The 14,270-nt window shown below is 37.8% G+C and overlaps 1 protein-coding gene across 1 annotated transcript in view; it reads left to right on the forward strand.

Annotated features, from left to right (window-relative positions):
- Positions 1-426: 426 nt before the first annotated feature.
- ATM (ATM serine/threonine kinase) overlaps positions 427-14,270 on the forward strand; it is a 68,797-nt gene continuing 54,953 nt past the window's right edge. Inside the window, 13 exon segments of the mRNA XM_009700220.1 lie at positions 427-520; positions 1,768-1,933; positions 2,222-2,460; positions 3,277-3,440; positions 3,828-3,997; positions 5,483-5,854; positions 6,415-6,609; positions 7,536-7,631; positions 8,626-8,851; positions 10,805-10,930; positions 11,656-11,781; positions 11,903-11,992; positions 13,016-13,187. Coding sequence (XP_009698522.1) covers positions 427-520; positions 1,768-1,933; positions 2,222-2,460; positions 3,277-3,440; positions 3,828-3,997; positions 5,483-5,854; positions 6,415-6,609; positions 7,536-7,631; positions 8,626-8,851; positions 10,805-10,930; positions 11,656-11,781; positions 11,903-11,992; positions 13,016-13,187 — 2,236 coding nt within the window.

Below are 14,270 nucleotides of genomic sequence, written 5' to 3' on the forward strand. Positions count from 1 at the left end.
AAAACTCCATGTATGTGTATGACACGTCATTAGCTACATCCCAGAGGGAAGAGCCACTGAAGAACAAATCAGCAACTATCGATCAGACCCCAAACTACTGAAGTTACTGCAGTCAACAGTGTCCTGGACTGGGAACGTAGAGCGGATCTATTTGTAACTTAATGGGCTCGTGAAACATCTAAGATGAGATTCCACCTGTCTCTGGGCAAGAGACTGAGGAGTGATTTATCTAAAGATTCCATTCTACAAGTAATAAAGGTATTTTAAATTTGGTCGTTAGTGAAAAAAGCTGAAGCACAAAAGGTATTGAAAGTGTGAAAACTGTCATTTAAACTACCAGATTGGAGATGTGTGGAAAGGAGACTACATTGAACCTTTGTGCAGGCCTAGTAGGGGGAGTAAATATATCCTAGCTATTTTAAAGAAATGACTGCAAGCCGGCTGGAGGCTTGCCCAGTAGCCTATGCCACTGCTAAAAGCACTGTAGGAGGTCTTGAAAAAGAAATTTTGTGGAGAAATGGTACACTAGCTCACAGCTCTGGGCGATGCCATCATTGTCACCCAAGCAGACTATTTAAAAGAAGAGATCCTGACAGAGTGCCTCAGAGGCCTTGATCCTGACTGTCTCTGGAGAGCTTACTCACCCCAAACTGATGAGGTGCTGACCAGTAGGGTTGAGGGTTGTCAGGCTCTTGTAGGTCATAGTCACTGTATAGAGCAAAAGTAGAGTAACGGGTCATTCTGCATCCCAAGGCATGCATTACAGATCTGCTCTGAGCTCATGTCTGGTTGACTGTGAACAAAGTAGTCGGAGTGGCTGGGATTCCCAAAAGATCGTTCTACCTGTATTTTTCCTTAGAGAAAAGGAAGCCTGAGAGGTGGATGTCCATTCATTTGAAGTGTTGTCCCCGAATAGCTGCCGAGGTCGTAGGACTGAATCAGTATTTCTTCCCTGCGGTGGATATTGTCCACTGGTGGGCTGAGGGACATTATCATGCCACTTGTAGGTGGCATAAATGAAATACCAGCAAGGCTTTTGTATGTGTGGTGTTAAACTGGTGATGATGGGTGGATCATTAATATGCTACCGTGATTTGTAGGAGGCTGATGAAAGGTCAGTGTGATGATTCCTAAATGGGCCTTGAGATGAGAAAGGAAAAATCTGAGGAAGCGGCCCTTCCTTCAGAAAGCATGTGTTGTAGCGCAAGGCGTGGATGTGTTGGTCTGCGGACTGGAGTGAACTAGCTGAACGGCCTGTAATGGAAATATGAGGAGCCTCAGTACCAACCATTCTGATCTGTTTACCTGTTCCTGCTACAGCAAATTCTTGGTTAATGTACGTGTGGCTGTAAATCGTTTCTGAGTACTTTTATTGTGTGTTCTGCAACAAATGGAGCTCCCTGTGCTTAGCAGTCAATGTAGAGTAGAAGTCAAGTGTGGAAGTAGTTGTGAAAGTTGATGCTGTGGCCATAGCTACTTTGCTCAGTGTAACACAAAGCATATTGTATCCCAGCTCAGAATGAATAGAACTTTACTTCCAGTGCAGACAAGACCACATTTTAATTTTTTTTCCCAAGTTACCTTTTGTGAATAATGACGTGCAGCTAAATTCAGAATGGTGGTTTCTGTATATTTAATGCAGTATTTTGCTTCAAGCTTTTTTCATGTAATCTTCTGTAATACAGAAGTTTATATATATATATCTCTGTATATTTACGACATACATACACACTATGTCATATATACTTTTTTTTAATACATTTGCAGAATTGCTGATCCTGTATGGCCAATTATACCTCAAACCTTCTGCGAAGATTAATAGAGTCTTGGTGGCTAGGATAATTCACACACTTACGAAGGGGTACTGCTTCCAAACTGATGGGTTGAGTTCTGATATGTTTATCTTCTTTTCAAAAGCAATGCAGTGTGCGAGGTACGTTGCAAGTGCTCCTTTTGTATGCTAATACTTACTTTTAGAGAATAACTCATTGTAAGTATTTGGGATTAGACTTGAGTGATAGCAGATAATACTTCTTTAGACGTATTTTATTCTGTCTTTGAACGCCAATTTAATAAATTCTTTAAATTTTAATAACTTCTGCATTTGTTAGGCAAATAATATCTGAATATAGTTACTTGCTAGTATTTACATTTAAACAATCCCTGTGAGAAGAAATAAGATTGTTTCTTCTGGAAGTTTGGTGTTTGGTTTATGTTGCAGGCAGGAGAAGAATGCTGCAGGCCTGGATCATATTGTTGGAGCAATGAATATCTTCTGCAATAAGTTTGCTGTCAACTGTCGCATACAGATTTGTAAAGTAGGGGAAGAAATTTTGCCTACTATACTTTATATATGGACTCAGTATAGACCAAAGGATTCCCTGAAGGAATCAATAATTGAGTTATTTCGTCTCCAAGTTCATATTCATCATCCGAAGGGGGCAAAAACTCAGGAAAAAGGTACAATAAAAACTCCCCGTTTTTTTTCTATCACTGTATGTAATTGTTGGAATTATTGTGCCAACTTTCTGAATTTTGATACTGAGTCTTGGGAACATTAATGAGAGTGATGATTACTTGTAAGTAGTTTTATGCTGTAGGTTAATATTGAGTGAAAGTGAAAACGAGTTTTCAGATTGTATGCACTAAGAGAATATTAATTGTATTAAGTCCTGTAAAGGTTGATTGGGTTTTTTATCAAAAGGTGATTTTAATTACTAAATCAAAACACAAAGTCTTTGGGGAAGGGAAAGAATAGTTTAGATTGAGTTTAGATTGCCTCATGTATTCATGTCTTACCGGGTTTATTTAAGCCCAGAAATTACTACTATGGTCTAAGTCTGACTTTACTGTGTAAAATTAATCAGAGAACATCACTCAGTAATTGTGTTTGTCTGTCATGGCCTATTTCAGTTATAACATTATTTTTTTAAGAATAATTTTTTTTTTTACTTTGTCTACTAATGGCAAAGAGTTTATAATTAGTCCGAATTTATCCATTGAATTTCATTGTAGTCTTTCCAGTTAGATAAAGAATTGTTTATTAGAAACTTTATTCCTACCCTAATTACTTGTATACATGAATTAAATTCTCTCTTAACTTTTTTCACTTTTTTACTTCATTCTCCATTATAAGACTTGTTTCGCAGGCCTACATTTGTTAAGCTTTGTATGCTTTACTCTGATTTTGGCTGTATTTTGCATCCTTTAGGTAGGTTTACATAGTGTATCAAGTTAGGTGGTACATATTACCTTTTAATTGTTTTGCATGTGCAGGTGCATATTACTCAACCAAATGGCAAAGTATCTTACATAACCTATATGATCTGCTGGTGAATGAAATAAATCTCATCAGTAGTAGAGGGAAGTATTCTTCAGGCTCACGTAATATTGCTGTAAAGGAAAATTTGATTGAGTTAATGGCTGATATTTGTCATCAGGTAACATTTTTATTTGAATATCAAGTTGACTCTATATTTACTGTGTTGTATGTTTTGCTTTTTAAAGTAGTATGGCTTTAGCATTTCCTCAGAATCATTTACTGAAGTATAAGAACCATTTGTCTGTGTTCCATTGTGTTTAGTTGTTAATTTTTCTGCAGTTTAGAAATGTGTGGACTCCTAAATTATACTAAGTTTCACTAGTGTTCCTTATTAGAGTATAAGCAGAGGTTCTGTTGTAGTAAAGAATAATAAATAATAATTCTGGTTGCCTTTTAAGAGGCTTTATGCACTGTAAAAAATGGACCGGTTTAGTCTGACATTTCAGTTTTCCTGTAAATACAACCTTTTTTAATTTGCATACTTTTTAATTTCTCTTTATAAAAGGTTTTTACAGAGGATACCAAAGTTCTGGAAATTACCCAGTCGTATGCCCTTTCACTAAGAGAGTCCAGTGATGAAACAGTACCAAGCAAGCGCAGGAGGATTGAACTAGGCTGGGAGGTAATTCGAGACAACCTGCAAAGATCCCAGAAGGATTTTGATGTCATACCTTGGTAATAACATCTTTTCATGAAACAAGTATCACCACAGACATATTTTTACATTTAAATGTTCTCCTGAATATGTTGTGCTTTCAAATTAGGTGTCTGCAAATGCTCTAATTATGTATCTAAGCACTAAGCTGAGATTCTCACAGTGTTTGGAAAGTAGTCAGTAGTGTTCTTGGCGCTCTTGCTTTAAAAACTTTGTTTCTTTGGTTTTGTAAGAAATAATGAATGAGGTCTGGTAAACTGTGTCGTAGTGTATAAGATATTCCTGCCTCTGATTTTTTTACCTGTCTTTTGTGCTAGATATTATCAGTCTTTATGTAAGTGTTGTGTGTCTGATCCAGTTTATGAGTGTTAGGAACGTAACATGAGATTTACTGCTGTCTTAAACTGGCTGTCTCATAGGACAGCAACCACTAACAGTTTGGCCATTTTGGACTAGTTCACACAGTTTGCTGTAATACCTGGCCTGACAACTGTGAAAGTGCAAGGCCCAGCACCTTAGCTTCGACCTTGATTGAAGAGTATTTTGTTTGACATGAGGGACTTCTGAACTGGAAGTATAGCATAGCTACGTCTCCTTCCACTGACTGCCGCAGAAGAAGGACTCTGTAGCAGAGAGTGTAGCAGGGAGTCAAGTCGTTGTTAAAAGACTACAGCTAGACTTTTCCAGAACTTACTGGTTGTAGTCCTAAGCCCAAGAGTGTTGACTTTTTAGCTAAAATAGGTTACACTGGATGTTTTTTGCTGTTACTTTTCCTCTCTGTCTTTCTGACTTTTCTTGGAAACTGCTGTACAAGATACCAGAACAGTGTAGCTGCTTGTGAATTGGGTCCTGAGCTGGGGCAGCAGGTTTGTGTATGTGCTTATTGGTCGCAGTATTCAGGCAAAGTGACTGTTTAGGATCCAGTTGAGAAGCTGACATGCCATTTGGTGTGGAGGTGGCAATCTCCTAGAAATAGTATAAGTACTGTAATTTACTAATTTGAGTAGAGTTGCAACCATTGCTGTGAGCAAAATCCTTCCAACTTACTGTCCCTAGCTTAACATTTTGTTCATTTGATAAATTTTATTTTTCTTACCTGCAGAGATGTTGTAATGTTTCCTGTTTATGTAATTTCACCCTTGAGGTCACTCCCTGGGTCAGAATGTCTAACAGGCTAGTCTAGAAGACGGAGAAAAATATTTTTTTTGCCTGAAATTTTCTTCCCTTGTGGTCAGAAATCAGTGAACTCAGCTTGTAAGAAATTAGAAATCAGAGAGGTCAGCTTGTAAGAAATTATTAATGATAGTGAGGCTAGACAAGCAGACTTTACAAGTAAAACCAGTAGAAATACTGAGTCTTTAACCAGTGATAGTGAACAAATCAGCTCAATACTGGAAAGTATAAATGTGAAATAACAATCGGAGAATGCTTTGTTTGTTCATTTACTTGTGAAGATGCAAATTTATGTATGTTTGATATTAATTGCTTCACTCTGTGTTTTCAAGGTTACAGATTACAGCTCAATTAATATCAAAGTATCCCATGAGTCTTCCTAACAGTGAGCTACCTCCCTTACTCAATGTACTTCACCAGTTACTGCCTCAGCAGCGCCGAGGAGAAAGGACCCCGTATGTGCTGAGGTGTCTTACGGAGGTAGCTTTGTGTCAAAACCAGAAAACTGATTTGAAGAGCACTCACAAGTTGGAGCTTCAGAGAACCTGGGCAAAGATTTGTTCTCTTACCGTTCGTAGCGTAAGTTTACAGCAAATTGAAGTGGAGAGCTTTGGGCTACTTGGAGCTATGATTCAAGGAAACCTTGTTCTAACAGATAAAGAACTCTGGAAGATATTTTCAGGACCTGCATGCAAGCCTTCAAGGTAAAATGGGAAGCAAGGATAATATTTTCTGTCTGATTCGCATTGTTCTTTACTGTGCAACCGAAACCACTGTCTTATTGAAATACAACAATATTATTGTTGTTGCTGTTAAGAACTGCCCACGTTTGTGTTTTAAGCATTTGAAACAGGCATAAATACATACATAAGTCTGAAAGCAGAGGCAGAAGAAGAGAGGCAAGCATCTTCAAATTTAAAATTGACTAAAGATGTAAAATGGACTAAAAATTTAACATCTGACTGAAAGAGATGTTGTTTTTTTGTAGTTAAAAAGTATGTTTTCTTCTAAATGGATTTTGATTCCGAAATGAGTATTCTGAAACAGTCTTTAACACAGACAGGAAATGTCTCTAATAGCCAAAATGTGGCTTTTGAAAATGCAAAGATTCTAATAAAGCAGTTTTCCAGTATGTGTGCTTATTAACTTGCTTATGTACTTGTTGCTCCATGAGCATGCAGAAGTACTGACTTTGCTTTAGAATGCTGATCAACAAATACCACATTGTTTCTCATAAATGCCCTGTATTCCATTTTTATTACAGTTCTGCTATACGTTGTTTATCATTAGTGATGTCTGCCTATTCGGTGCCAGAAAATTTGGACGTAGGAATGGAGCAAAATAATTGTGAAAGAAATCTGGATACTGTGTTAAAGGAGGCAATAATGAAATGGGTACTGTCCTGCTATTTGGAGGAAGAAATGGAAGAATGTACAGAGTTGCCTCCTGTGCTCTGCAGGTAGAGTCTTTGTGGCATAATTTTATACGTAAGCTCACCCTATAACACAGAAAATTGTGCAGGGAAAAGTGGATTTGCAGAATTGTATTATGTTAATACTTTAGTAGAATTTATAGGATTTTTGAGCTTATTGTAGAATGTCATTCTGGGGATGTAATTTACTTATCTGTCCATAGCATAGCAGATACCTGAACTATGTGTTAGAAATCTTAAGTGAAAACTTAAGCTTCTTTGAAGATACACTATTAACCTGGTTACTCACAAAATCACAGAGTGGTCAGGGTTGGAACAAACCTCAGGAGATCATCCAGTCCAACCCCCTGCCAAAGCAGGATCACCCACACCAAGTTGCACAGGATTGTGTCCAGCCAGGTTTTGAATCTCTCCAGAGAAGGAGAATCCACAGCCTCTCTGGGCAGCCTGTGCCAGTGTTCGACCACCCTCAAAGTACAGAAGTTCTTCCTCCTGTTCAGGTGGAACTTCCTGAGTTTCAGTTTGTGCCCGTTGCCCCTTAACCTGTCGCTGGGCACCACTGAAAAGAGTCTGGCCCCGTCCTCTTGACACCTGCCCTTAAGGTATTTATAAGCGTTGATGAGATCCCCTCCAAGTCTTCTCTTCTCCAGGCTGAACAGACCCAGTTCCCTCAGCCTTTCCTTGTGAGAGAGATGCTGCAGTCCCCTCTTCATCGTTGTTACCCTCCGCTGGACTCTCTGGTAGTGCCCTGTCTTTCTTGAACTGGGGAGCCCAGAACTGGACCCAGCACTGCAGATGTGACCTCCCCAAGGCAGAGTAGAGGGGGAGGAGAACCTCCCTGGACCTGCTGGCCACACTCTTCCTCATGCACCCCAAATGTTTGGGTGCGCTTCAGGAATCCCAAGACCTTGTCTGATTGCAAGAAAATACAGAACAGTTTTCTTTTTTTACAGTGATTTTCCTCATCTTGTATTGCAAAAAATTCTTGTGAGCCTTACAATGAAGAACTGTAGAGCTGCCATGATTTTTTTCCAGAATGATGCTAACTGGTATGTTTTTAAATCAATCATTATAGATACTTAAGCTTCTTATATTTGTCATTGTAGCAAGCAGAGATAATTAAATGCATAATTCTCAAGCTCTTTCGCATCTTTCTGTACAACATCTTTCAGACCGCATAAAAATAGTAGTGCTTTTGCAATTTGTTAAGATGCTTTAAGCAGACGTTAAAATAGTCTCTTGCTGACAGAGTCAAAGCTTCAGATACTGAACAAAATAGCTTATAAGGAATGTGTCTTTCATGTCTCTTCAGCAATACAGCTAAATATTTGTCTCTTTATGCTTAAGTGCATTAGGTATTTTTAACTCATTACAATTATGTTTTTCGAATAACTTGTAACTTTATACAAATATGTATTCATGCTTTTAAACATTACCTTCCATTCTAAAGGAAGCATATATTTTAAGAGTATTCTTGAAGATAGATACTAAGTAGAAAGTTGGCTAGATGCTTGTTGTTCATATGTCTTCATGCCACTCCACCTATATTTGTTACTTGAGTGTGTTGGAGTCACTCCATGAATGCTGTTGCATCTTTCACTGGTGCATATGTTTGAGCTCTTGGACTGTATCCGGTTTCCTCTTAATGAAACTAAAATGTGTATCTTCTGATGGAAGAGAAGACTTGCCTCCTAGAAGTTCAAAATACTAGTTTCAAGGGGTTTGTGAATTTCTGCTCCAATTGTGTAAAGTAGGTTGAGGTCAGGCATCTTAACACAAACCAGATGCTTCTATATGAACTATAGTAGAACATATGATCTCTGTGCAGGCTTCATTTTTCCTTGCAGTTGCTTCAGACAGAGCTAAAATAGTAGTATCCATTCCATAATGAAAGTCACCTCAGAAATTAAAGATCAACCAGAGTTTGGAAGCACAAAAAGATAAAATATTTTATTTTGCTTTTGTTTATTTCTTGTATTTAAATAGTAGTTTTAAAGACTTGTATACTTGGTGCTAAAGTAAAAATTATGTCTCTTCTTCAAGTGTGCAACACTTGCAAGGGAAAGAAGAAAATAATTTTTCTGATGTTGAAGAGCTGTATCTGCAGACAACATTTGATGAAATGGATATTTTCACTAACTTTGCAGTAAATGTTGCAGATAAAAATGTGACTGGTTCAAGACTTGCCATCAACCAAAATCTTAGGGAGACACTGGAGTACTGTCTTTTAGCAATGTCAGAAAAGCTGTTAAGCAGCTGTGCTCCTAAGGTAAGTTAGAAATTGCTGTTACATTCTTCTATTTGAGCTCCCAAACAATGTGTTTTCAAGGCAAAGTATATAGATTTTCATTCCTTTTGCTGCTAAAAATGAACCAGAAGCATTTAAAAAACTGCATCCAATAATACAAAATAGAAAAGTCTGTATTTCTTTACATCGTTGGCAAAATATCCATAGTTTTCATATGTACGTGGGAATACGTAGAAGCTGCATAGAAGTGGAAGTGTGTCCAAAGTTGCCACATAAACCACTGTTACCCTGCTTTTTGTGATGTTGGTTTCAACTTCTGTGCCCCTGTAATGCTTTAAGCTCTCGGCACTTTTCAGCCAAGACGCAGAGGTCTCAAATAAGTTTTATAAAAAGAGGCAGCTGTGTAATGGAGTAATTGTAAAGAAAGCTGCAAATACGGGCTATATGAGCAAGAGCACAGCCAGTGCTCGAGGGAACTGATTATCCCCCTCTACTTGGTGCCTTTAGACGGCCTCTGAAATACTGCATCCAGTTTGGGGCCTCCCAGTACAAGACAGACATTTAGTGCACTCAATGGAGGACACTGAGATGGTGGAGGCTCCAGCACGTGATCAGTGAGGAGACACAGAGGAGACTGGGCTTGTTCAGCCTGGAGCAGAGATGGCTTTGGGGGAGCCTGCCAGTGCCTATAAGATTGTCTAGAAGACACAGCCACGTTCTTCACAGCGACCTACTGCAGGAAGACGAGAGACAGCAGGCAGAGTCAAGACAAGTTCACGCTGGATACAAGAATAATTTTGTCTACCTAAGGATAGTCAGGCAGTAGCACAGGTTGCCGAGCCTGAGAGGTTGTGCAGTCTTCATCCTTGGAGGTTTTCAAGTCCTGACTGGATCAAGCCTTGAGTAACCTGTTCTGACCTCAGAACTGTCCCATCTGTGAGCAGGAGGTTGGACCAGAGATCTGCTGAGGTCTCTTCCAGCCTGAACTATCCTGTGATCCTGTTTGTATCTTCCACATGTTGAAACACCACAGAATCTCTCCTTTGGAGAAAAATCTTGACTTGCAGAGGAAGAGCCACCACATAATGGTACAAAGTTTGTGGAAACAAAAGCAGCAGGCTTTCTAGACTTCCAGTTCCTTTTGACAGGCTAGCTTTGGTTTTAGTGTAGTGGTGTGCCTTCCTTGCAATTCATTGCTAAGGTCCTGTAATATTTGGTGAACCAAAAGAGGCAGTACCAAAGTCTGAAACAAGGTACTGGCAATTGGGAGCTATAAAACTTGTCCCTGGTTTTGTATCTGTAACAACAGCATGTATGCATAAGTTTTCCCATCTTTTTTTATAGATACCTGCTTTTCAAGAATGTGATAGCAACCCCTCTTAGTCTCCCTTCCTGAAAAAGCAAGACAAATAATTATTTGTCTGCTCTTTCACCTCCTTTGATCCAAATAATTTAGACAGGTAAAAAGCGATCTCTGAAATGCTCCTGCAGTAAGCTTGCATGCATTTACAACCACCTATGCCATTTGTTTGTTGACACAGTAGCTGCTAAGAGGCAACTTATGAATTTACTAAGATCTGAAGAGGCAGCAGTAGGAATGTGATACAGTTGCTGATTAGCTCATACTATCTCTTGTCCTGGCAGGAGGTAAAAGAGATAAACAGAGCACATGGGAAGAGCTGGAAGTATTGCTATGATGGAATCTGAAGGAGAGGGAGAATTTAAAGTATTGTGAAGGAAGGAGGCGTAAGGGCCATGGAGCATACAGAGAACGTTATAACGGGGAGAGGCAAAAGGACTTGTTAGGGAACTCGGGCAACTGCGATTCAAAACACTAGGATACAAATCTTCGTTATTTCAGTGAAACTTGTATATAAAAGTGTTTAAAAAAGACTCTAAAGAATTCTGTATTTTGGTGAAAAAGTTAAATGATAAACCACTGGTATTTATAGTGTTTATTTGATTTAGTCTAAGGTTGTTGCTGCAGAACACCTTGTCCGATGTGTCAGTCTCTTGGCTGGTGTTCTTGGTTGCTATTGCTACACTGGTATATTTAAAGAAGAGGATGCCTGTAAATCAGAGTTGTTCCGGAAGGCTACGGTAAGTGGCAATGCCTTTGGGAGCTATTAAAAATGAACTATTAAATAGAAAATAATTTAAAAAATTCTAATCATATTGACATATTTTCAGAGAATGAATATTTCCACTGGATTCTGCTTTAAAAAAGGCAGTTGAGGGAGATTTAAATATGTTACTGCTGCTGAGAATTGCTGAGCTTCTGCCAGTACACCAATGCATCAGTTTTGCAGTGGAGAGTATTCTAAATATTGATAGATTCCTGAGTCACCCCTTTTAAAAAAATAAAATAATCATGGACATGTGGACAAAGGACTACTTAGAGGATAACAAGTCCTTTCATGTATAGGTCCTTTATGCAGGAATTTGTTAAGATCATTTGATGGTTTAAACCAGTATGAAGACAGCTACTATTATTATTGTTACTATTACTATTACTGCTACTGTCAGGTGGTTTCTTGCTTAAATATGGAAACCGAAAACTTACACATTATGGAGCGATGCTGTATTTTTCTTCTGTGATGAAAATACCAATGTTTCAGGCAGGTCTGGGCCGTCTTTTTGTCACTTCTGGAGAAGAATGAGTGAAACAAAAAGAAAAAAAAAGTCCAAACTCATTGATAGACACTATAAATAACAAAGCTGTATGAATGAGAATCATGTCCTTTTGTCTCTGTGTGTCTGCTGTGTATGTGCCAATGTATAAAGTACTGCAACTGAGGTATTTTAACTGTGTTGTATTTTTCTAGTCTCTCATTCATTATGCTGGAGAAGGCGTTTCTCAGTCTAAAAACAAACTAAATGAAGATGCCCAGATCAACTCACTGAGGACTTTGATAATGCATTGTACAAAATGTTTATGCAATTGTACCAAGGTAAAGTTTATAAAGGAACTTGTATTTCTTTCTTCATTAATGAGATCACAAAGTTGAATATCATACATATGGTACCTGAAAAAAATGAATCAACCTGTCTGTACATCTTGCTTTCTTACAGAACAGTGCTAATAAGATGCTGTCTAATATATTCCTGCGTTTGTTAACATCAAAATTTATGAATGATCTCGTAGATATTTGCAAAAATCTGGTAAGTATGTTCTGTCTGTTTCTAAATGCAGTGCTCTTCTATAAGAGGATTGTTTTTACAGTATAATAATTCGGAGGCAAACCAAATGAGATACTTATTACTGAAAAGATAAGTCAAAATACATTGAGTTTCCTAGAGAATTCGTAACTGGAGACATTTCTATTTAACATTTGAACACAGACGTAGGGGAAAAATGAGAGCAGATGGATAACATTTGATCAAGGTTACCATGCCAGCTCACATTAAAAAGCAAATTATGTTATTTTTGGAAAATTTTTTATACTGTAGTAGAGTAAAAGTATATACAGGTTTTATGCCACAGAAAGAATTTCTGTAATGCATGACGTTTAACTTTAAATGTACTTGTAGTAAAGTTTTAAAAGCTTCTTTTTATTTTGTAGTTTAATGGACTTATTTGCCTTAAACACTTTAAAGGTGTTTATTATACAGGTATTACACCTGCTAACTGTAAATGATTCTCCTTTCTCACTAAGAAAAGTAAAAGGGTGGCACAGCACTGTGTTTAGCAGAAGTCTTAAAACTTCTCTTTTTGGCATATTGTCCTGTAGTCAGGTCTAGGTGGGCAAAATCCCTTGTTTTTTCAGGTGAAGAGAAGCTGAGAGTCTTAACCTTCTGGTAACTTGTTATCTGGTGGGGGAAGTAGAAATTAGTGTGCTCTCAAAAAGGCCATATGCCTTCCTTTCACTTCTCTGTAATTATGAGGTACAGTGAGAAGTTTGTGAGTCTTGTAGAGAGAATTGTTTTTCAAATGCTAACAATGTCCTTGGTACCATCTAAAACAGAAAGACTAGTATCCTAAAGAGAATAGTTGAAATCAAACAATTCATGTGTGTAGAAGACAGGTTTATCACAAAGGATGAAATTCATCAGTTCAATGTAGCCCTTATTGTCTTCACTCGTCCTAGTTCACTGGGAAACTGTAGTGTATTTCCTTGTGTTATGGCTGTGGTGTTTTTCTTGTCCTTAAAAGCCAACTTCAAAAGGATGTGGTGTTTTTGTCAGATGACATTTACTGGAAGACCAAGTGAACTGGGAGAAGTGGATCTAATGGGGAATGATCCTGAGGAGAGTATAATGGAAGTAGATAACCAGGTATCTGATGATCTATTTGATGATCATTCGGTGACTGACATCAGTGATACAAATGAATCTGGTGAGATGCAAAATGTAACAGGTAAGTCTTCTCTGTGTCCAAAAGTATTTGCAAAAGCTTGTTTTTACAAATTGCTCTTTGCTTGCAAGACAGTGAGGTACAAAATTGTGCTGCTTTATTAATAGTTGAAGCGGGTAATGGTTGAACCAGGTACTTTCTGAACAATAGTAATTCTTTGGTACCTCATTAGTGTTTTAGAGATGTTAATGATGTGTTGTAGCTCATTTGGGAAGAAGTTTATTTTTTATTTTATAAATAGTGAAATATAAGCAGAGAAGCTAGCTAACTTGTTCAATGTCAAGCAGAAGTTTTGGCAAAGAAGTGACTAGAAAGTGTGTCTGTAGGATATCTGTCTCTGTCATTGGACTGTGCTTAATTGTCTTAGAAGTAGTCCTATTTAACTTTTCTCCTTTTCCTGATCAGTAATTCTTGACAAGTTCAGCTTGCTTATATCTCTGGTCCTGTAGAGGGACAGGAGCATGAACCTGTCTGTTTATTCCTTTTAGAAACTACAACTACTGATGTTCTCTTTTGTTTTAAATTCTTTCTTAAAATGGTGTGTATCTTAGTTTTTAATCAGGACTATGTCTTCTGTTTATTATTGAATGAGAAGGAAATCAGGGTGTTATATTAATGCCACAAACAGCAGCTGTTCTGTTTTCCCCATCATGTTGAATAAGTGTCTTTAGAAGTATCTTCTCCAACCATCCGATAAATAACTCTCATAAATAAAGTTTGCAATTGCAGAAGGTTACAAGAGTTCTAAATGTGACAGGAAAATGGCATTTGTAACTATTTCTTTTAGGTTATAACTGGAATTTCAATAAGGATATTAACGTAGTAGTAATTGTCATCCTTTCAATTTTGGGGAGGCTTTGAACATGTAGTTTAAAATATATCCTAAGTTATAGTTAACCACAAAAGAACAGAGCTGCAGATGGTTCTGCTGAGTTCATTGTAACCTTGATGGAGAAATAAGCCATATTTATGGGCACAGAAAGTTAAAAGTCATTGTTTTAGAGACGGCCTTTGTAGAAGTGGGAAATTTACTCAAGAAGCTGTTACTGATGCAGTGACTGCTCAATAACAGATACATTTAAACGT

The sequence above is a fragment of the Cariama cristata genome, unplaced genomic scaffold (assembly GCF_000690535.1).
Source record: "Cariama cristata isolate BGI_N322 unplaced genomic scaffold, ASM69053v1 scaffold1800, whole genome shotgun sequence".
Classification (NCBI taxonomy): Eukaryota; Metazoa; Chordata; class Aves; order Cariamiformes; family Cariamidae; genus Cariama; species Cariama cristata.